Source organism: Oryzias latipes, chromosome 11, assembly GCF_002234675.1.
Source record: "Oryzias latipes chromosome 11, ASM223467v1".
Taxonomy (NCBI): Eukaryota; Metazoa; Chordata; class Actinopteri; order Beloniformes; family Adrianichthyidae; genus Oryzias; species Oryzias latipes.
The window spans coordinates 1,993,118-2,014,451 of NC_019869.2; the positions used below are offsets into that span (position 1 = coordinate 1,993,118).

General features: G+C 41.3%; 2 protein-coding genes across 4 annotated transcripts in view; one reads left to right on the forward strand and one right to left on the reverse strand.

Annotated features, from left to right (window-relative positions):
- The window catches only part of LOC110015840 (CD209 antigen-like protein E), a 900,664-nt gene that overhangs the window by 553,017 nt on the left and 326,313 nt on the right, over positions 1 to 21,334 (forward strand). The window lies entirely within an intron of this gene.
- The window catches only part of mtss1 (MTSS1, I-BAR domain containing), a 51,065-nt gene continuing 30,912 nt past the window's right edge, over positions 1,182 to 21,334 (reverse strand). The window contains exons 4-15 of one of the 3 annotated variants that reach the window (XM_011480652.3): positions 14,172 to 14,256; positions 12,965 to 13,056; positions 12,794 to 12,868; positions 12,653 to 12,670; positions 9,452 to 9,609; positions 9,270 to 9,377; positions 8,709 to 8,806; positions 7,987 to 8,206; positions 5,925 to 6,176; positions 5,573 to 5,743; positions 5,283 to 5,439; positions 1,182 to 4,818 (exon numbers count right to left, since the gene is read on the reverse strand). In XM_011480652.3, the coding sequence (XP_011478954.1) occupies positions 4,163 to 4,818; positions 5,283 to 5,439; positions 5,573 to 5,743; positions 5,925 to 6,176; positions 7,987 to 8,206; positions 8,709 to 8,806; positions 9,270 to 9,377; positions 9,452 to 9,609; positions 12,653 to 12,670; positions 12,794 to 12,868; positions 12,965 to 13,056; positions 14,172 to 14,256 (2,090 nt within the window). In that variant the 3' untranslated portion in view covers positions 1,182 to 4,162. Of the gene's footprint in view, positions 4,819 to 5,282; positions 5,440 to 5,572; positions 5,744 to 5,924; positions 6,177 to 7,986; positions 8,210 to 8,708; positions 8,807 to 9,269; positions 9,378 to 9,451; positions 9,610 to 12,652; positions 12,671 to 12,793; positions 12,869 to 12,964; positions 13,057 to 14,171; positions 14,257 to 21,334 lie in introns of all 3 variants that reach the window. The other 2 variants (XM_011480651.3, XM_020706890.2) reach the window with 2 other exon arrangements.

A 21,334-nucleotide genomic window follows, 5' to 3' on the forward strand; every position in this document is an offset into this window, starting at 1 on the left:
AGACCAAACTGAACAGACTAGCCTGCAGTAAAACAAACCCGTTATTCATTCCCTCCCATTTTAATGAAAACTCCGTCATGGGACACTGACTGTTCAGTTCTTCGTCACCGTGGGGAGAACCAGGAAGGACCTGGAAAGTGGAGGTTGTTAGAAAGATTGCACAGCAGATATTAAAGCCAGAGGATTCTCCAATCCGAATATGGATGAAGAGGAGCAGCCTGAGGAGGAAGAACAAAGTGCCATCTGTTTGGATCTACTTATTGCAAAAAGCTTTGAGTTTAAATTATCTTTATTTTTAGAAGAATGAAGGTTTTCACCGTGCAATAATATTTTGTGTGTATTCATATGATGCTCAGAAAAAACTGGAATTTCTTTGGAAGCCTTGAACAAATGTCTAGCTTTGCTGCCACCTTGTGGACAGTTTGAAAACGGAATCTGCTCTGATCAGGAGTAACTGTCTACATGCTGTGTGAATGCATTTCTCAACATCCTGTACAACTTGGAATGAGTTATTAAATATGAGAATGTCAATGTTTTGAGTGAAGCAGCTTCATTATTTTGAAAGGGCCTTTGAACAAGGCAGTGAATCCCAAACAAGGATCTTTCAGGCAGCTCTTATTTTGAAATGTAAAAATCCTTCATCTGTTTAACCGGTTTAAAGGTTTTGTGGGGGTTTGATTCCCCCCTCTGAAATGAATGTATCCTAGCATGTTTTATTAGCTCAGGGGCCTTGTGGTAGAGTGTACGCCCTGAGACTGAAAGGTCGTGAGTTCAAATCCAGGCCGAATTGTACCAAAGACTCTACAAATGAGACCCAATGCCTCCCTGCTCGACACTCAGCATTACGGCGGGTTTAAACCACCGAATGGTTTGGGACGGGACTTTATTATTTTATTTCAAATGTATTTTTATGAAATTAATTCAGAAGATGTTAGTTTTCACTTAACGACGTTGGTGCAAAAATCCATCATTTGATAAAGTTATGGTAACACTACTATATTCAAATTCTTGTTTCTGCAGTTGCATGTTCAATTTGACTAATCCATGCATCAATTCCATCTACATTAGAGAAGCAAATCAAAGAATTCTAGATCATAGAAGTCTTTGATTTCCTACAGATCGGATGTGTTGCCGTCCCTTTGGAACCCTTCAAAGTAAAAAATGTGTTTCAAACCAAAATGTCACCAGAAACTTGCATTTATTGTAAGTATTTAGCTAAAACAGACATATTTTTAAGAAGTTTATTTTTGTTTGTCTGCATTAGTTTAGCATCATTTCGCTACAAACTGATACACTTTGATTAAATGATGTCCAGTATTTGCCTTCTTCTAACAATGTTTTTGGATAGTTAAATGAATGAAATGACCGGGTTTTTTCTTCTTCTATTTTCTACTCAAAGTCGAATTTCCTGCATTTAAAAAAGGAGGAATTAGATCATTAAAAACACTTTCTATGAGGAGAAGAAACAAGAAATACAAAGGTAGCAGTGTCCAACTCAGTGACATAATATATATGTGAAAAGAAAACAACAGAGAAACACAGACCAGGAATAACAATCAGGAAATTTGGCAACTTTCTTGTTTTATGGATAAACAGATGCAGCCGTTTATCAGAATAGAGTCAGGAGTGACCTGAATAAATATATTTGAAAACACAGGATTTCCTAATAATCCTCAATCAAAACAACAGGAACTAAGATTTCTTTTATTTTTACACTGTATAACATCCGGCATGGTGTCAAAAACACAACTATCTAGAGCTTTGAGACGCTCCAACATGTAGCTTCATATACTCGGTGCATCAGCCACATTTGTAAACCTGCAGCAGGAAACGACCAGCGAAACTGAAGCCTTCAGTCGTCATCCAGCTGTCAAACTGAAGTCGCACGAAACATGAAAACTGCACCATCACAGCGACAGACGCTGCAGAAAACACGCAAACTACTCACATGGAGTGTGTGAGATGAAAAGATGAGAGCTGCTCCAGATCCAGTTCTAACAACGTTTGAAATGAGACAGAGATAGAAAGACTATAAGTTAGTGTTTTTATGTTTAACATGTTGGCATTTATGAAAAAAAATCAATCATTTTCTAGTACATAAGCTAATACAATGACATCTTTTTGTTTAAATCTTATATCTATCTTCTGTCACATAAAGACTAATTTAGTATTAAAATAAAAATAATTCTGTTTTCAAAAACATTCAGTTTGATTTGATGCTTTTCAGTGTAATACCACAAGAAACCACCAGGTGGCAACATTTGTTCTATTGTCGTAATAAGAACTTTAAATTATTTTCAGATTATGATCATATTCCACATCTAAATACTAAAGAATATTTTCTTACTAACCAAATCATGAAGGAATTCACTTTTGATTTATTATTTGGAAAACATCACTAATTTTTCCCCAAAAAATAATCCAGGAGTAAAAAAGTAAACAATTTGCCTTTTTTTTTAAAGTTTTGTTTAGGCCATTTTAAGATTTGGAATTAAATTTGAATTGATTTACTAAATAAACTCGTCATACTCTACTTTAACAATTCAAATTCATTCCTGTGTTCCAAAGATTGTAAACGAAGAAGATTTTAAGAGAATAAAAACCTTTTTAAGGATTTTGTGAAGGAATAAAGTTGATTGTGAAGGATTATCCTCATAAATATCGCATTGCATTAGTATCTATATATGTTTTGATGGGAGTCTAGTTCCCGACGGTTCCGATTGTTGTTGTAGATGACGTGGAAGATTTTTCCATAAAAACGTTTAGTCGTTGAAGGTATTTCAACTGAAAATAAACATGTGGAAACATCTGGGGGGAGGGGGGCAGTAATTCAAGGGATAAATACTAAACTAATCCTGTTTTCCCAAGAGGATCCAGAAAAGATGCTTTGAAAAGCACCGCTTCATTTTGGCTGATGACCCAGAATGCATCACTCCCTGCAGCGTGCGCGACTGATTAAACATTAACTTTGCTCTCCTCGCCGTGTGACTTCAAAGTAAAACGCAGAGCGTCAGACTGTGGTCACGGCGGCACACAAAGCACCGACAGAAGCGCACGCCACGACGGATCCGTTTAACACCCCACAATGTTCCATCGACGCAGCATCACACACACACTGTAACCCCGTCTAGTGCCGTGGATGGAGGCAGTTTGCTGACATCAGGTCAAGTGGCGAGCTGCGCTGTTGGTTAATGTTTAAAAAACAACAACAAAAAACTTTCAAGGTGCTTTCAAATAAATTACAAAATAAATAAAATGTTTTCCAATAATATATTTCTTTTTTTAAGCAAACAATAATTAGTTCTGGTTCTGATCCAACAATGTGTTTAAACCACGACTGAAGATGGATCTAAAGGGATTTGTGAGACCTAAAGTAAAACTGCAACAACATGCATGTTAGTGATTAGTGTAACGGACAGTCACAGCGGAAAATAAAGAAAGAAAATGCTACCCTACATTTAACAAATACTCGTTTTTTTAAGTGCATTTCTCTCTCAAATACCTCGTGTTTATTCTTACACACAGACACACACACACAAAATAAAAATGAAACAAAAATGATTCTCAGCAAAAAGGCGTTTGGCACCTCAAGTGAAATAGTGGACAAAAGACAATGAGGAAGTACAAACCGGTCTAAATGCAAACCTACAGATCCTGTTTGATCGTTTTCAAAACACAGTTTTCGTTGGAAAGTCTTTCCTGTTTATTAAGAACTTCTTCTCTGTTCCTCTGACCTCTGACCTCTCCAGCTCGCTCACAGTCCAGGAGGGTTTCCTGTTCTCTGGGGGGGAATTTGCCCAAAGGAAAGGATTTGTCGCCCCCTGCAGTCGACCCTCAGACGCACATCTAACTTAAAGGGTTTCTTTACGTCGTCGTTCTCCAGCTAAATCAAAAGTAAAACCTTTGGGACTTTTCAGTGCGCATTCAAACAGTGCAACAACAAAACCCCAACGCCTCTCAGTCAGTCATAAAGTCAGTCCTTGACCTTCCCTACAGCTTTCTTATCCATTTGTTTTGGTGATTCCAATGATCCTCTTCAAAACTCATCTACTTCCCTGCAACCTCCCCCGTTTGGCGCTCTCTGACTTCTAGTTCCTGACTTGGATCCTTTTGTGTCACGCTGTTCATCCGGAGACACAGAGTGGATCCGCCCCCCTCCCCGTCAGTGGATGCTTGGCGCCGACCGGTCGTCGGTCGTGGTCCTTTTCAGCTTGACGCCTCGTCGGATCATGACCAGATAGTCCTCCGCCTCCCCGTATTCCGCCTCCTCCAGGAGCTCCGGGAGGCGCCTGCGCTCCCACTCGCAACCCCCCCTGCCGCTTGGCTGTGGTGGGGGGGTTGGAGGGTCTGACCCCTCGTCTAGGTGCTGGGGCAGCCGGGCGGCGGGCTTGGAGTAGAAATGCCCGCTGCTGGCGGGGGACAAAGGGCTGGTGGGGGGGCTCAGGGGGGTTCGGGGTGCATTTCCGTCCTCCGATGCGGCTCTGTTGGGGAAACCGGGGTGATCCGGCACCGTTGGGGTCTTGACCGGGATCATGGGGGGCTTAATGGGAATGGGGCCCAGACTGAGGCCCCCAGAGGGGCGCCGCAGGTTGGGCTTGGAGGACGGAGTCCGACGAATGGTGGCGACCCCTGGGGTGATTACGGACGCGGGGTTGGCGGGCAGGCCGGCGGTGGAGGCAGGACGTTTGGACTGAAACATGCGGCGGTACAACTGGCCGACGTCGACCCCCCTGGGGACGGTGGAAGACTTATCGCAGTCTGAGGACGGGGGCGGATGCTCGAGTTCCTGATCCGCGCCGACAGAGTAATACTCGCAGTCTGATGAGAGGATGGACAAAAGGAAAGATTCAGTGATGCTAAACCTTCGTGAAGGCCGATGTTTTTCTTGGTTAAGGTCTAATAGATCCAGAAATAGACATATATAAACTAGAGATGCACAATAAGTGCCCCAAGGGGGTAAAGAAAGCAGTCAGGGTTGGAACGAACAAAAAGCGACCACCAGTGAAAAAACGGGAAGCGTCTGGACTGGTTACTATCGGCGAGATGGTTTTATTCCAACGTTAAATTTTAATAATTAAGCAAAAATGACCCACAAGCTAAAGAGATTTGAAGTTCCAAAGGACTTTTTTTCAAACAAAGCAAATTTCAGCTGATTATCGGATACTAGAAGCAGGAAATTATTGGTTATCGGACGTCAAAAAAGCTAAAGTCCTGCAGCATCCTTTGTATTTCACAGACCATTCCTAGAGGGGGAGTTGTTGTGTTTGTGCGTTTGTGTGCACCTTGTGAGAGGCCGATGTCCTCCGAGCAGCAGGGCGTGTTGGTCTGACTGCTGTAGCCGCTGGAGCCCTGCAGCGAGTCCCTGCTGGACCCCTGGATGTCCAGATGGAGGCCCCGGGCCAGCACCCGGGCCAGCTCCTCGTGGGCCTCCCTGTCCCCCTGTTCGCACACACACAACACACACACACACGCACACACACACACACAGCCGTCACTCTCACCGCCACCGACTCTGCACTTTGACACGCGATGAAGCCCGAAGTTACTAGATAAAGATCCGCTGCCCTCTGACCTTTGGGGATGTCACACAGGTGGTTCCGCCTCTGTTCCTCTGAGGCTCCTCCCCTGCTGTGGTGACGTCAGAACCCTGGTGGCTGCTGGGATCTGCGGTCTCTCGTCTGTCCTTGCTCCGTCTCAGCGTGTTGACCATCGGCTGGTCGTAGGGGCCCGGTTTGGCCCAGTCCTGCACAGGAAAGCATCATCCAGAAATCCAAATCCAATCATCCAAGAATTTGTTTTAGGTTTTTGCTAACATTAAGTTTTAATCAAAAGCTACAAATTCCAAAAAACAAAAAATAAAAAGGTGAAGATGAAACAAGGATATAATGAAGAGGAGAGAATATCAGGGATGATGTGGACCAAACCTTCCAGGACGGGACTCTGGATGACGGGATCAGTCCGATTCCAGAGGGGCTAAGAGGCGGGAACTCCCCTGATTGGCTGAAACCTGTCCGAGGCCAGGTGGGAGAAACGGACGAATAGGAGGGCGAGGAGATGGGGGAGGTGTGGGTGGAGGAGGAGTAGGTGAAGTATGGAGGGTGGAGGTGGGAGTCCTGAGTTTGCAGTACCGCTTCATGCTGATGGGGGGCAGCGTGACGGTCAAAGCCGTTTGGCAACTGAGGATGAGCGATGAAGAGGCAGAAAAACAAAATCAACACGTGAGGCGATGATTTCTAACAACCAAAAGAAAAGGATCCAGAAATGTGAATTTTATGTCAAATCATTTCAACTAAAAGTGATAAAGAGCTCAGATTTGCTCCACAAACCCCCCCCCCCCAGAGTGACTTTAGGGTTTGATGATCCAGCATCTCACATGTTTGTTCACCTGCTGCTCCCCGGAGGTGGGGCTACAGTGTGAAGGTGAGGAAGAAGAGGAAGAGGAAGGCTCCTCATTGACAGACTGAGAGGACAAAGCAGAGACACACAGCTGCACCACGGAGCACAAACGCACACACAGAGTGAGGTTAGCAGGACGCACAGACAGACAGCAGCATGACCTCCACGCGAGGCCGCCGACGGCGACGCAGAAGAATTAAGAACGTTCAAAGACCGACAAACGCGCAGAGCTGATGGCGGACGGTGGCGTGAGCGAGGATGAAAGCAGCTGTGATCACAAAAGGTCGGCTGGATTACAGATGACACTTTCAGAGACATTCAACACTTCAACCTTTAAAACTGTTTTCTTTCCTTTAGTTTTAAAAATACATTTCAGAAGCTTTTCTAATATTCTGACAATATTTTTTTTTTAAAAGTCATTCTTTTTATATTTATATTTAAATATTTTAAAAAACTATTTTATATTAATCCCAGCTTGAACTTAACTCAAAGTTACGTGAACCAGTGGGTGTGTTTCATTGTACTTTAACTGTTATTCTAGTAAAAAAAAAATCTATTCAACACATTTTCAAATTATTGTTTTCATTAATTTTGTGTTAATAGGACAATTCTCATTTTTAAGCAAATATAAAAAAGATAAATGTAGTCATGAGTAGTTTTAATAACCATCTTTAAGTGCGTTTTTATCTATTTATGATTAAGTCATTAGGTATCAGTTCATGTCTTTTAGTTATTTACTTTTTCTCTATTGACTTGTTTCCAATTTCTCCTAAAGTCTGATCCTCTTTTAAAAGTGTCACAGTGGTCTTTAGATTAGGATTTTCCCGCTTTAAGCCCAAATTTAAAAATATGTGTCGTTTTCTAGGACATAGTTTCTGCAGCGCAACAGCAGTTAGTTGGACATCCGCCTTTTATGGCGTGGAGCAATCCCGCCCCCCTTCCCCTCCCCGGTGAAGATCCGAGCAGGTAACCTGTGTCCCGCCCAGTGAATTTTTTAATGTCATAAAACAATTTTTGCTCCTGATTCACAATTTTAATAAAGAAATTCTCAGAAATGCAATTTGGAAATGAATTGTCTTTTTATATCTCCTTCATCGTCAGAGAAATGCTACAAGAACATGAAAAAAACTCAATTTTCATGGGAGTGGGTCTTCAATCAGTACTTTTTAGTTGAAAAAGTTTAAAAACTATAAGACTTTGTGTTTTTTGGGGCTCATTATTTCTTATTACCAATAAATTCCTATTTTCTTTTTGATATGTTCGCCGTTTTAGGATAATCGAATCAGCCTGAGATGAGAAATGTAGATAGTTGTTTTTTTAGAATCCACCACCATGCAAGTTTGACCTTCTGACCAAAAATGCTACAAACAGAAATCCTTTAAAAGACGTTTTCCAGCCGTAGAAGGAAAACGGCCGAACTCTGCTGCAGCTCCGCCCATAAACCAGAGCTCAAAAGCCGTCAAGCAGCCAAAGTGATGAGCCGTTACTCCATGCCAACACGCATGCGGTCTCCTAGCAACCCTGCAGCATCTCGTGACCTTTGAAGCAGACCTGAAAACACAGACATGTGGAAATGCGCTTCATTTGAACCTGCAGGGTGTCCGGGGGCATGGGTGACGGCGACTTGGACTGGAAAGCGTCCTGCGAGATGAAGCCAGAGTCGTGGGAGGAGACCGAAGAGAGGCGGGCGGGCGTCTGCTGGGGCAGCACCGAGGAGGAGGAGGAGGAGGCGCGGTAACGGAAGTGGGAGGTGGGGGAGTGGCAGTGGGAGCCGCTGGAGCGCGAGTCGCTGCTGTTCACGCTGTTCAGACTGCTGGGGGAGGAAGAGGAGGAGAGTCAGCAAGGAGGTCAATTCAAAGGCAGATTTATGAGCTGTAAAGTTCTTCATCTTTGAGGAAAACATCTGAGGCTCCTCCCCCGATAAATGTTTCCTGTTCTCACCTTTTAACACGTTATTAACCAACTTTTAAACAACTACTTTTGTAGTTTGATAAACCAATGTTTGCTCGTGAGAAAAACATGCAGTCCCACATGTCCACCACAAGGGGGCAGCACAGGACAGTTTGTTTGCACAGCAGGACGAACGATCAGCCCTAAAGGGTCAAAATCCACTTTAAAAATAGAAAGTAAAATTAAACAGAACAGCCATTTTGTGATGTACTGTACAAAATAAGAAGATAAGGAGATAAAAAAATAAGTAGTGTACGATGTTCACCATGACCCAAACAGTTTCGTGAGTCATTCATCCGTTCAGGCGGGCCTGAGGGGCCAATGTTTTGCAATCAGTCCAAGCTTCAGCCTGAGCGACTCACCTGCACATGCTGGACTTCCTGGATACCGTGGTGCTCGGCGACGAGGGCGGGGTTTGGTAGGACCAGGTGCACTCTGAGCCCTTCATGTCTACAATGACCTGGAGAGGAAGAGCGAAAGCAGTCGTGTGTTTGGTTTTCCTTCAGGATGTTTGCAGTTCACGTCAGATTTCATTAAGAAGACAAGACATTTTTAAAGGTGCGACTGAAATTTTTCATCGTAGTAGCATCCACTGCAAAGGACAGAAATATTTTAGATTTGAACATTTTTGTGTCAAGAGAAAGCCTGGATTAGCACTTTTTAAAATTTGTTTTTATAAAATTGCCTTCAAAATATTGGTCAAAATGAAATTTTGTACTCAAATAGGCAATTATGATAAATCCTAATGTAATGCAAACCTGTTTTTTACACTATGAATAATGCAGTTGAGTCACTAACAGCCATAGAAGAAAGTTCTGGTAACATATGAACTGGAATATATGAAAATGTAAAACGTGTTTTTTTTTCTCTCTTACTTTTTAAACTCTAAATAGCATCAAATCTGAGCGGGAAAACCTCTGTACCTGTTCACTGGAGGGGGGCAGCTTGTGTGGGTCCATGGTGAGCGCCTTCAGGTCGTCCGTCAGAGTCTGGAGGTGCGTGATCTCCCCGAGCATGGACATCTCCTCATCCTGGTGTGAAGGTTTCAGCGCACAGATCAGGAAACAACCGAAACACTGGGGCGCAGAGGCGGGGCTTAACTGACCACGACGGGCCGCAGCATGGACACGAAGCAGCAGAAGCGGCTCCGCTCCTCCACCAGCGCCTTCCTCACGGCCTGCTTCTCCGTCTCCTCCAGCAGGAGGTAGCGGTCGCTGACGTCCTGCATGGCGCTGTCCAGCTGAGGCTGCAGGTCTCCACGGCCTGACGGACAAACGTCATCATCATCATCAAGCCGGTCATTTTTTAAAATGATGAGAAAAAGAGCCAGCAATAATGAATAGTGATTAATAATGAAAGGATTTAGAATTAAAAACATAATCCTTAAAACTTTTCTGAAACAGCATAGAAAACTCTAAATCTACGCTGCTATAGGTTTTTTTTAACTGCAGTGACAAAAGTGTGAAAACAATAAATCTCTAAAAGCCATAAAAATCTATTTCATTACATCAAATCCGCAAAAAATAAATAAAACTCAAAATCCAGCCAATACATCACATTTACACAAAACAATAGGGGTCCAAAAGAGATTATAAATCAAACATTCCTTTTTTTTTTTATGGAATGTTTGCCCTGCTTCCAATCAAATCACATAATAAGATGGTTCAAAATGCATAATTTTTTATTCATTTTCATTGTTTAGATGTAAATATCAAAGATTATTTGATGCTTGGTCTGGTGCCTGGTGAAAAATGTAACAAAGAGAATCACTGGCTCTGGTTGAATGAAACGATATTACATACAATATGAAGATAATAGGAATGTGGCCATGGTTAACAAAAAAAACCTCTGTTGCCAAGGAAAAACAAAAATTTACTTTTGCCAATTCTTTTAGAAATGACATCGACCTGATCGTCAGCATCAGGCGACCAAAAAATAAAATGGTTGCTATGGAGATAAAACCAACAAAAATGCCGCCATCTTGAAAATGAATTTGTCACGTGGCGAGGGCAGAGGGGGGACGGCGAGGGCGGGGCCATACAACGCTGCTCGCAGCTTTACTCTTTTTTTTTGTGTTGGGTATATTAAATCCTTCCTTCCCATTTCCCAGAATACATTCAAATGATTATTTGATACTTTTGAAAGTGAGAAATCCAGAAGACATTTGCATCATTCGTCCACATGGAGCTGGAACCCACAAAGCTGGGAAATGAGAAAGCATTAGGATGCAAATAAACAGTTTCTCTCAGTCCTTTCATGAGGCTGTTGGTCATAAACTACAGAGCGAAGGAATGTCAGTCGCACTTTCCCAGAGCCCCAGCTGGAATCCAGTTCCCTTTGCTGCGACCACATCACGTCAAATCCACACATTCTATCACCGAGTGCTGATCTTTTGTTCTCCAAGTGCTGCCGGCTTGAGTTTGGTTTACGGACCCCGTCATCTGTGCTCGAAGGCCGGCATAAACACGCAATTAGAGTTCCTCCGGAGGGACCCGAGGTCAGCTCCTGTGGTTGCTCTGATAGACGGGAGAGACCTCCGTCTCTTTCCAACGGAACTTTTCCAGGCAGACGCTGGAGGCAGGAAGAAGCAGCCTCAAGAGAAGGGAATGCTGGGAATACTGGTCTGCCGCAGAATTCAAGCAGCTAGACTTCATGGAAGAAGAAGACTCGGCTTTTTGTCTCCATTTCTTTTTCATCATTTTTTATTGTCATCTTATCAACACAAACATGAAAACTTTTTTAAACTCAGGCTAATGTTTTTATGAAAGATAAATGCCACAAAATTGATCAAACTTTGCATCAACAGTCCAGCTTTCTGCTAATATTCTGATGTTTTTTTTTATTCATTTGGTTGCATCTAAAGTTCAAGCTCTTCTCTGCTAACTGCACAAATTGTTCTCATTCAGAAAAGCTATTTGTTTTCTCCGCCTTTTTCTTTTATCCATTCTTGCATTGTGATCAGCTGAAGTAGGGAAGAGGGAGTTTCCTTTCATGCCGTAACAGAACGACGACCACATCTGACGTTCGCCCGCCAGGAGGTCAACATCAGGTCCTGTGTTCTCACTTCAAACACTCAGTCCCAGTCCTTTGTTGAAAAGGTTTGTTTTGTTCATCAATAGAAGTTTTGGTGTTCATTTTGGTTTCCTGCGTTCCCTGAACTCATCAGATGCTGTTTAAAGAGCTGAGCTGAAGCGGTTCTGTATATTTCTGTTGTGTTTCTGTGAAAATGAAATGTAAAAAGTGCTTCTAAAATTAGCAAAGGGCTCCAATGTTTTATCCTGGCCATAAACAATTTCTGATGATAGAGAGAAGTGCTTCCAGTGTGTTTGTGAAAGCTGCATTTTAGAGCCACTCTGGAAAACTTCAGGTGCTGAATGTGTTGCCAAACATGACAGAAGACTTACTGAATTATTGACCTCAGGTGGGTTTGTGTGAATCTGAAGCAGATGGATATTTTGGTTTTTTACAAACTATTCCACTTTCAGACAAACAGATCCGTGTTCATCCTCGTTCTGCCTGCATCTGGATAAAAACTGTACGGCTCAAATATTCCTCGCCATCTTTGTCGCACCGGTAATGTTAGGTTGGGGTTGCTAGGAGCTGCACGCTAGTGTGTAAACAGAGAACTCTCAGCGACGGGGAAAGGAATTGGAACTGCAGTCGAACTCTTCAGGAAGGTAGTAAAGCGCCAAGTATACCCTATAAACCATTTAGATGGTAAAAGTTCATGTTTTTGAAAACTTTATTACATAAAAAAATAAAAGGAAGGACTTAATAAACAAGTGAATTTTTAACGTCTAATTCTTTAAATTGTTGACACAGTCCAGTAACTTTCTATTATCAAGTTACTTGTGAGATAAGTACTGAGAGATGTTCCTAAACCAAAAGGCCTGAAGTTTTGTTTGTCTTTGTGTCACATTCTATGCAGATGATCTTGTTGTTTCCTGGAGCATAAAGCACATTCTTGTTTGGAGCGTCTGGATTTTGTTTGCTGTGGTCCAAAGCAAACATGAGAACATTTTTCAGCAAACCAAAGAGAGCTGGATGTGATTCTCAGAGGGGAATGTTTCACAGAGAGCGTCGGCGAACGCGTCGATGCCACATCTCGTTATGTATTTACCAGTTTTTCTGAGCTTTGAGCTTCTAATGACTCACAGTTTAATTAAAGCCCGGCCACATGTAAACCATGTCACTTTCAACAACTAATTAACCCCAAAATCCTTAGAATATTTCAGTTTTTCCACAGAAGGTTTCAGTTTAGCAGAGACTGTGTGGGGTTTGCATGTGGATGCAGACAAGAACTCACCAAATACATCCGCTGAAGCTGTCAGAGCGTCATCGGACAGCACCAGACGGGAGCAAAAGGTGGTTGAAAAAGAAAAAAGACAGACTTTTCACATGTTCTTTCCATTTAGCTGATAAACAAACATGCTAGGGGATTTCAAACCTTTCTTGGCTTTCTTCTGCAGCTTCAGAGTGTCTGAAGATCTTTTTTTGATCTCTTGACGGGCTTTTTTATACTCTGCAGGAGACACAGCGGCGAATGAGGGTTTTTTTTCATGCGTAGGTTCCAAAACACATGCTCATTTGGCAGTGCGTGTTTCTGCATGTATGAAACCTTTGGCGTGATCTTTGTCCAGAGCGTTGGCCGCTCTCCTCCACTCCTCCATCTGCTCCTGCAGAGGGTTAATCAGACAGTCCAGAAACACCCTGGAAACCAAGAAATGTGCCGTTCAGCTCGGAGGCCAAACACAGTCTGGTCGGCAGAAACGGTTTCAACACTTGATGGTTGGAGTAGAAAGTAAACGGTGGATGGAAATCAGGGTCAATTTGTCTGGAGTACATGGAAAAAGAAATGATCTTATTCCTGTGTGCAATGCTGTCGTCATGGTCAGGGATGGGCGATATTTCGTTGCCAGAATCGCTGTCGGCCGACATTCAGACAATTTGAGCTCATCGGTGTCGGTCCGACATTAAAAAATGTGCAGATATTCTTCTGACTGTTTTCAGAAACACTTCATTTTTTTAATGTATACTTATTACTTATAGATTAAGAAGTTTATGTTTACAGTCATAGTCAGTAATTGACTGTTTTCAGGTATTTTTGACCGACAGACATGTTATAATAGATCACTGATTTCCATTTTACTGCAAAAATTATATTTAAATAGGAGTCAACATAACTTATGACCCTCGTCTACATAGGAGGCGAGCATCTAACATCAAAGGGCTCCATCCGATTGGTCAAATGCATAAAGGGATTTCTTTGATTTTTTAAATCCTTCAAGCTGCCATAAGATTGTTTCAGAACATTTAAGGTCACCATTTATCGCCATCTTTTGCAATATTTGTATTTCACAGCTTGATATCGTGATAAAGCTACATTTGCGATTAATTGTGCAGCCGTATTTTACATAAAAAAAACTATAATATTTTTAAAGCGTTTTCAAATCTGTTGTTTTGCTGTTAAACATGAAAAAGTCCATTAAAAGCTCAGGAACTCCAATTTTCGTCAGGCGGACCTTTGATAAACCCCCCCATGGATCTGCAGACATGAAAGACATCAACATTCCTGGGAAAACTGCTGGAAAATGAGTATTTATATTGATGTCTTATATTGTTGTTGTTGTTTTTTTGTTGTATTCTCATTTGGCGCCTCAGCTGGAGATCTCATCTCCCCAATTCAAGCAAACCAATTCTGTCCTTCCACACTGATGGAGTCCTGCAGAGCGAAGACGTTCACGAGAAGACGGATGAAACTAGGACGGAAAGAGTCCGGAGATGCTTCACCACTTCATCCCGCAGACGCGGTCACATCTACTCACATGGAGAACTGGCGGAGTTTGGCCTCGATGCTGCGATGCCTCATGCACATCCTGGTGAGAGCAGAGCCGATGTCCCTGGTTCCTCCTGCCAACGAAGCGCAGAAGCACAAGTTTTCACACAGCTGTAGAAACGGTGGGGATGCCGTCCCATCCCAGTCCACCCGTTTCTATTCTGCTCCACATGTTCCATGTTCACCCAAAACCTCAATTCATGTGTGGAAAGCATTTTAAAGACCCGCTCTGATAATCATCGGATCTATTTTAAGGGCCTCCCCAGTGGTCTTTTCATCAGGCTAATGCAGTTTTAAGCCAAAAAGAAAAAGAAAAAAGAGATTTAATCAACTTTGAGTGATTAGCAAAAATTAAAAAAATGTTATACGATTGTTTTTCTTACTGTCTTACACTGAATAATAACGGTGTAGAAAGAAACAAATGTGGAAGTGTGATTTTAACGGTAACAACAACTCATGCTGCAGTGATTTCAACCATTTAAAAAATCCAGATGAAAAATTCATGGAAATGTAAAATCGATGAGCAAAAAGTAGAAACTAACAAATTGAATTGGTAAGACGAGAAAATTATTTATCTTTTGCCGCTAGTAAAAAAAAGAAAAAAAGGAAACCAACAATTTACTTACAAACCGAAAAAGAAAAAAACTGCAATGAAACTTTAATGTTGAGGGAGGTATGGAGTTAGATTACTGTCTAAATTAAATGGATGCTAATAATAGACAAAGTTGTGCACACTTTGGAAAAAGAGAATACTGGTTCTACCTTTCATATGTCCGGTTTGAGGACGACTTTTCTTTGCCTTTAATAAGAAATGTTCCCCATCTTACCCCATAGGGTAGGGGTGGGCAATTATTTTACCTCGGGGGCCACATTGGGTTCTAACATTTGATAGAAGGGCCGGACCACGAGCAGATGCGTGGAGTGAGAATGACATAACATGGAATGGAGATGAAAACATTTGGATTGACAATTATATTCTAAAACAGAATATTCTAGAGTTTTTAGTTTAAAACTTTTGTTCCCATTTTAGATCTCTTTTTTTTATTGTGAAGCCCTTTGGTACCTTCAGGGAGTTGTAAAGTGCTGTATGAATAAAGTTTCATTCATTCAGGATCCTTTTAATAAAATAAATAACATTATTTATGAAATAAAACAATGACTAAATAACACTATGATTTTCAAAGACGAAAATTCAGGAAAAATGTACTGATACATTTAAAAAACAAAAAAAAAAAAAATTTACGTCACCCTGATGAATAAAAAAAACCTGTAAGACACCTAAGGAGACTGCTAAATCACATTTCAATTCAGGATTTTATTTTTCAAATCTCCCCTCTGATTGGCTGACAGACTGACTCAGAAAACAGAGGAAGCTCCACGGGCCCCCAATGGAGACAGATGGCTACTCTCCCCCCTCGCTGAGAAAGGACACCCCCTCCTGAGGAGAAGTTCACTCAATCCCGTTAGCGTGCAGATCCAACGACACCTGAACCCCTCGTGACGCTCAAACAAACAAAGATTACTCAACAAGAACATTGGCTCCATCCAGGTAACGTCTCATATGGAGCTGTAAGTTAGTCAAAGCTTTGCATTGGTTGGGTTGGGGCGGGGCGGGGGGCTGAACACTGCAATGCACCACTGACCCCTTCTCCTCTTCCCTCGCTCCATCTTTCCTCACATCTTCCTCCTTTCCATCCCCTTAACAAATCGCATATCTGTCAGACAAACGTCTTCACAACAAACTCATGGATGTTATTGTTAAACCATAAGACGACCAAAAACTACGGCCTTTAGGTGATGACTGAAGAAAACAACACCCATCTGTTGATGTTGCAACTCACCTCACCTTGAACCCAAAGTCTTTCCTTCACATTATGTTCAATAAGAGCATAAAATGCTCAGAATACTGTTTTATATAAAATGAATTTGAAAAAAATTAGGTGTGCAAGCTTTTATACTCACAGCATCCAAAATCCCGTTAAGGACCCACTCCAGTCATCTTTAGATCTATTTTAAAAGAGTTCCCAGTATTATTATTTTTTTAATGTTCATTATGTCATCTTTAGGAATATCTAGGATGTATAGCTTCTGCAGAGCGGCAGCAGTTAACCAGAAATTCCCCTCCAAGTTGACTGATGGTGTGGAGTAAGCCCGCCCTGACTTCCCATCATCCCTCTCCTCCACTAGCTTACAGCCCCTCATATTTGAGCTATCCAGCTGTCCAGTTTGAATTCCGATTTTAAGATTCATTTTTTGCATCTTTGTGCCACAGGAACATGTTACAAACACCGAGCAGTGAGTGGGTCTTTGAAACCAGTTTGAATATTTGATCTAGGTTAGTAATAAGGTGACAGGACGATGAAATGCTGGAGCTTGAAGTGAAAGCAGCGTTCCAGTCAACATCGGAGCAGGTTCGACTGAAACGGCTCGGCGTGGAGGCGTCTGCTCGCAGACTGTGGAGAAGCAGGCGGTCGCAGCTGGAGCTTCTCTGCTTTTATATGTCATCCATAACAAAGACACGGCTGTTCCCAAAGGAGGCATAAATTAGGAAATGTCAGAGCTATAGGGATGGAAAGGTAAGCAGTAGAATTCTTACACATTACAGTCGCTAAAAAAACGACAAAAAAAAGTCCAAACTTTTACAAATTCTTTGAACTTTTAGTGACACTGTCAACATATATTTGAACCTCTTTGCAAACCTTTATTTGTATTCTTAACTTTTACAAAAGAGAAGAAAGAAAAATGATTTATGCATAAATGCTGCGTTAAGCTTAATTTGTTTTTTTTAGATGAGATTTACTTTTCGACACTTTAAACTGCTAATGTTGGAGCATATCAGCACACCTAATATGATACTCATCAGCGAAACACACCACAAAACCTTCTACGTTTTCAGTTGGTTTTCATCTTTAAGTGCCTAAAAAGATTTTTTTTTTTTGGTTCCTGATAAAGCTCCTTCAGACATGCGATTGCATGGAGCACGTCTGAGGAGGAGGAGGAGCAGCATCCATGGAAAACAGCTCTGAGAAAGTAGTCCCAACATATAGTTGAACGCACGGAAAAGCTCATTTGTTGAGCTGCCTCCATGCAAAATGCCAGAACTGACGGGATGGAGGAATATTTGTGTCCTGCTTCCTTTTGTCTTCTTTGACAGCCACTAAGCAGGCAGGACTGAAAGAGAGAAGAGCGTCTCATACATTTGCATTGTTTATGCTAAATGCACTGAAAGCAAAGCTTGCAGACGGGTCCTGCAGGCATGGAAGGGAGTTACAAAATTAAAAAGAATATGGTTTTTATTTTCAAAAACGGAATTTATGACCATTTTAAGGCTTACTAGATGCAAAGTAGCCGAGTTGGTGTTACGTTTTCTGAAACCGTATTAATATTTAGTCCTAATAACTGAGGAGCATCAACGTTTTAAGCTTTACGTTTTCTGTTTGCTTTAAAAAAGACTTTGTTTTTTTCCTTTTCTTGATTACGTGAAATTTCACATTTAAATCAAGTATTGATTGAAACTCTAATAAATATTTTTTTTATATAAGATTCACATTATGAGAAGCTGCATGCAAAAGAAAAGAAATTGTTTGATTTTATGAATGTCTGGGTATGCTTTTGGCACTAAAAGGCTCCTAAGCAAACATTGAATTAAACTACAGATCTAAGACAGTAATTCACCTCCATCCATCCATCCATCCATCCATCCATCCATCCATCCATCCATCCATCCTCTGCTCATCCAGGACCGGGTCAGTAATTCACCCAAAGGTGCTGCTAAAATGAAAACTACAGTTTAGTCTAATTTTATGGACTTTTTTGTCGATAAGAAGCAAAGAAAGAAGCTTGTCTTCTGTGATTCAGTCATTTTTGTGGCTTTTGTCGTTTTCCTCCTTCCTCATCCCTCTTTCAGTGTCCCAAATCCCCCGGCATTTGTTTTCCCAGCTCCTCCCACGCCGTCGATCCCTTTAGGTTGAATCCATGTTCAAAATGACACCTCATCCAGGCCTCTTCTCGCCTTCAGACGAGGTGTCTGCTCCCCTCTGTCCTGGCCAGATTCCCGTCTGAAAACAGGACGGCAGGCAAATCTTTTCCTGACTTGTTATTTTTGATTTCAGGATTTTCTTTTCAATAATTTATTGGTCAATTTAGAAAGCAGGGTTTTGCTGAAATGTGGATCAAACCATTTAGATGCTGAGCTGGATGATGATGTCATTTTGACCATCACTCCCTGGAAGTTAAAATGATGCATCCCTTCTTTAATTTTTTTCCTTTCCTGGCTAAGGAATTAAAACCACCATGAGGTGACTTGGACAATAAAGTGTTTAACATATGTGCATGACTCAAACTTTTGGCCTCGGCGAGAACATTTCCTAAAAAAATAGCCACAAGTTCTCATTTGTCCGTCATCGCTGACGCGGTGCGTCTGCCTCCAGAGTCTCAGCAGTTTGAGGATGTGAGCAATGTGGAAAACTACAAAAATAGACGAATCTCATTGACTTTCACTTAGAAAATCTTAGAAAGTCTTTTAACGTCTTTTTTTTTTTTAATTCTTTGGACAAAAACTGCATTTTTGTTATTTTTTATTGTTGGTAATACATAACTTAGTCCATTAAAGTCAAATTTAGTTTAAGGTGTTTTTTTGAATTGAATTTCTTTGATCAATTCGACTGAATGACAAAAGAAAGCGTTCAGAACAAATTCAATGTTATTTTAACAACATTTATAACCTAAATAAAGAAAAACTTTATTGATCTGAGATAGAATTGAACATTTTTAGGTTTAGAAAAACATCTAAAACTTTTACTCTTTTTATTATATAAAGAAAATGTTACAAACAGTTGAGATAATTACTGCAACGATCTGGCCTGCAGTCAAACTAGTTCCTGATTGGCTGATTGACTGATTGATTGACTGGATCTTTCGTTCTCTGCCTTTCTGTCCGTCTGAGAGCCAGCTGACCTAATTCAGAGGGACACGGCGCCGTTTCCGTCTGACCTGCAGGCGCAGAACGCCCGACAGCAGGGAAGCACGGCCCGGGGGTGCAGCGGCTCGCCTGCAAATGGGACCAAACTTTACAAACTTTCAGTGTAGATCCTGGTCAGGGCGAGAGGGAAAGAGCGACAAGGTGTGAAAAACATCAGACTGAATTATTCGGCGAGATGAGCGGAGCTTCAGCGACAGATCAGACCAGAGTCCTCAAACCTACATCTCATCACAGTTTGTAGGTCAAACTGGGAAAATAAATAATTAAAATCCTCAGCTGAAAAACGTCAAAACTGTCAAATTTTAAGCCTCAGCAACAAGAAACAGGCAGAAAATATGAACCTGCAGACAAAAAATGCTTTTTAAAGAAACAATTAGATTAAGCACAGGAAAAATGGGTCTTAAGGACATTATCTCTAATTGCTTTTCCCCCTTTTTTCCTGTTTTGTGTTGTTTACTACATTTCAATGTGACCTATTTACAAAGAGCTGATTCACAACTGCAAGGTTTATGGCAACGAATACGAGAAAAAGAACAAAATAAAGAAAATCATTCAGGTCCAACATTTAGGAACGTTTAAATCCAGTTTGGTCCAAATCAAAGTCGATTCGTCAAAAGTCAATTTAAATAAACACTTTCATTTACCAGCAGATGACGTCAACCTCCAAAAAAACAAAAACACGACGTATAAATGATTTCATTCTCTGCTCCTCTCTAGTCATGAAGATCATTGGACTTTTGTCGTGTACTGAATACTTTAATGTAATGAGAAACAAATAAACCAAAACAAACTGCACTAAATTAAGGAAATATTAGATGAAACCTCTCAGATTGAGTGGAATGAATTGAAAAGGGCATCAACTCTTATCCGTCTTTTCCTCCAACTTGAAGCAAATTTGAGCAGAAATTAGCCATCAAGTCACATAAAACTTCATGTTTTATGTTTTAATTTGAATTAAAGCAGATTCCTGGTCACTCATTACTAATTTATTACAAAAAGGAAATGTCAGCAAATGTCTTTTTTTAAATGCAGAGGTTTCACTTTCCGAATTGTAGGTTAATTCTTCCAGTCTTTTCATTAAAAATATATAATATTATGAATTTAATTTTGCTTAAAAATACATACATGTCAAAGTCGTACTTAAATGTAAAACTTTTCAAAGCACATGTAATCTCTGCTAAGAAATTCTGGCTTTTACAAACTATCTACAGGTAAGTAAATGAGCAAAACCATCGGCATAATCATTATTATACTTGCAAGTTGCTACACAGGAGACAGAAACTACAACTTTTCTGACAGTAAATCATTTCCAGGAAAAAGTCGACAATTATTGAATTGTCTCATGCAGGAAGTGATGTGAACGCCAGACCTGCTCTGACCAAACATTTGGGTTCAAATGTCTTCTTCTGCGTCTTTGTTCCTAAAAATGTGTAAACCACTAAAAGTGATGGTTCTCTGGGACACAAAGAACGTTAAAAATGATGTCTAACAGCAGCAAAATGCCGCTTAGAGCACTTTGGCAGGTGAAATATATAATATAATATCATCTTTTTGAGAACTTTCCTGCCAACTTTTTGTTTTTCTGCTTCAAAGCCAAGAATGCTGGATTTTGAGATAGTTTAGTAATATTTTTGAAATGAAATTCGTGTTTTTTTAAACACAGATGTAAACACCATATTGATCTGACGTTGCTTTCATCTTTACATTCAGCTTGTGTTTTTTTATGTATGTTGAGGGCGAATTTCCCGTGAAGTTTCCAAAGTGGCTAATCTTCCATCTTTCCATGTAACCCAAATAAAAAGTGTCCATGTTTCCTGACCGATATCTCAGAGACCTTTGTCCGCTTTCCAGGGCGGACGGCGTGGCGTTGGGCTGAGCAGTAGGTGACCTGGAATCTAAGACGGAAATTCAAGCCCGTCTCGCTGCTCCTGACTGGGACGTGAAGCGAGCCGCTCGGCTCCCTCTGGAGCTGCTCCGCTCAGACGCCGGAGGAAGTGGAGCAGCTGAAGCTGCAGCAGGACGCGCAGTAAATCACTGACCTGCACTACGGCGCCGCCTTTCTTATCGTGTTGCTATGGTGAGGCGATGGCTAGAAGGTTATTTTTGGGAATTGGAACATATCAGAGGCAGAGAAGACAGGGGGGGGGCAGAGGATTTTCAGGAGGGAGGGA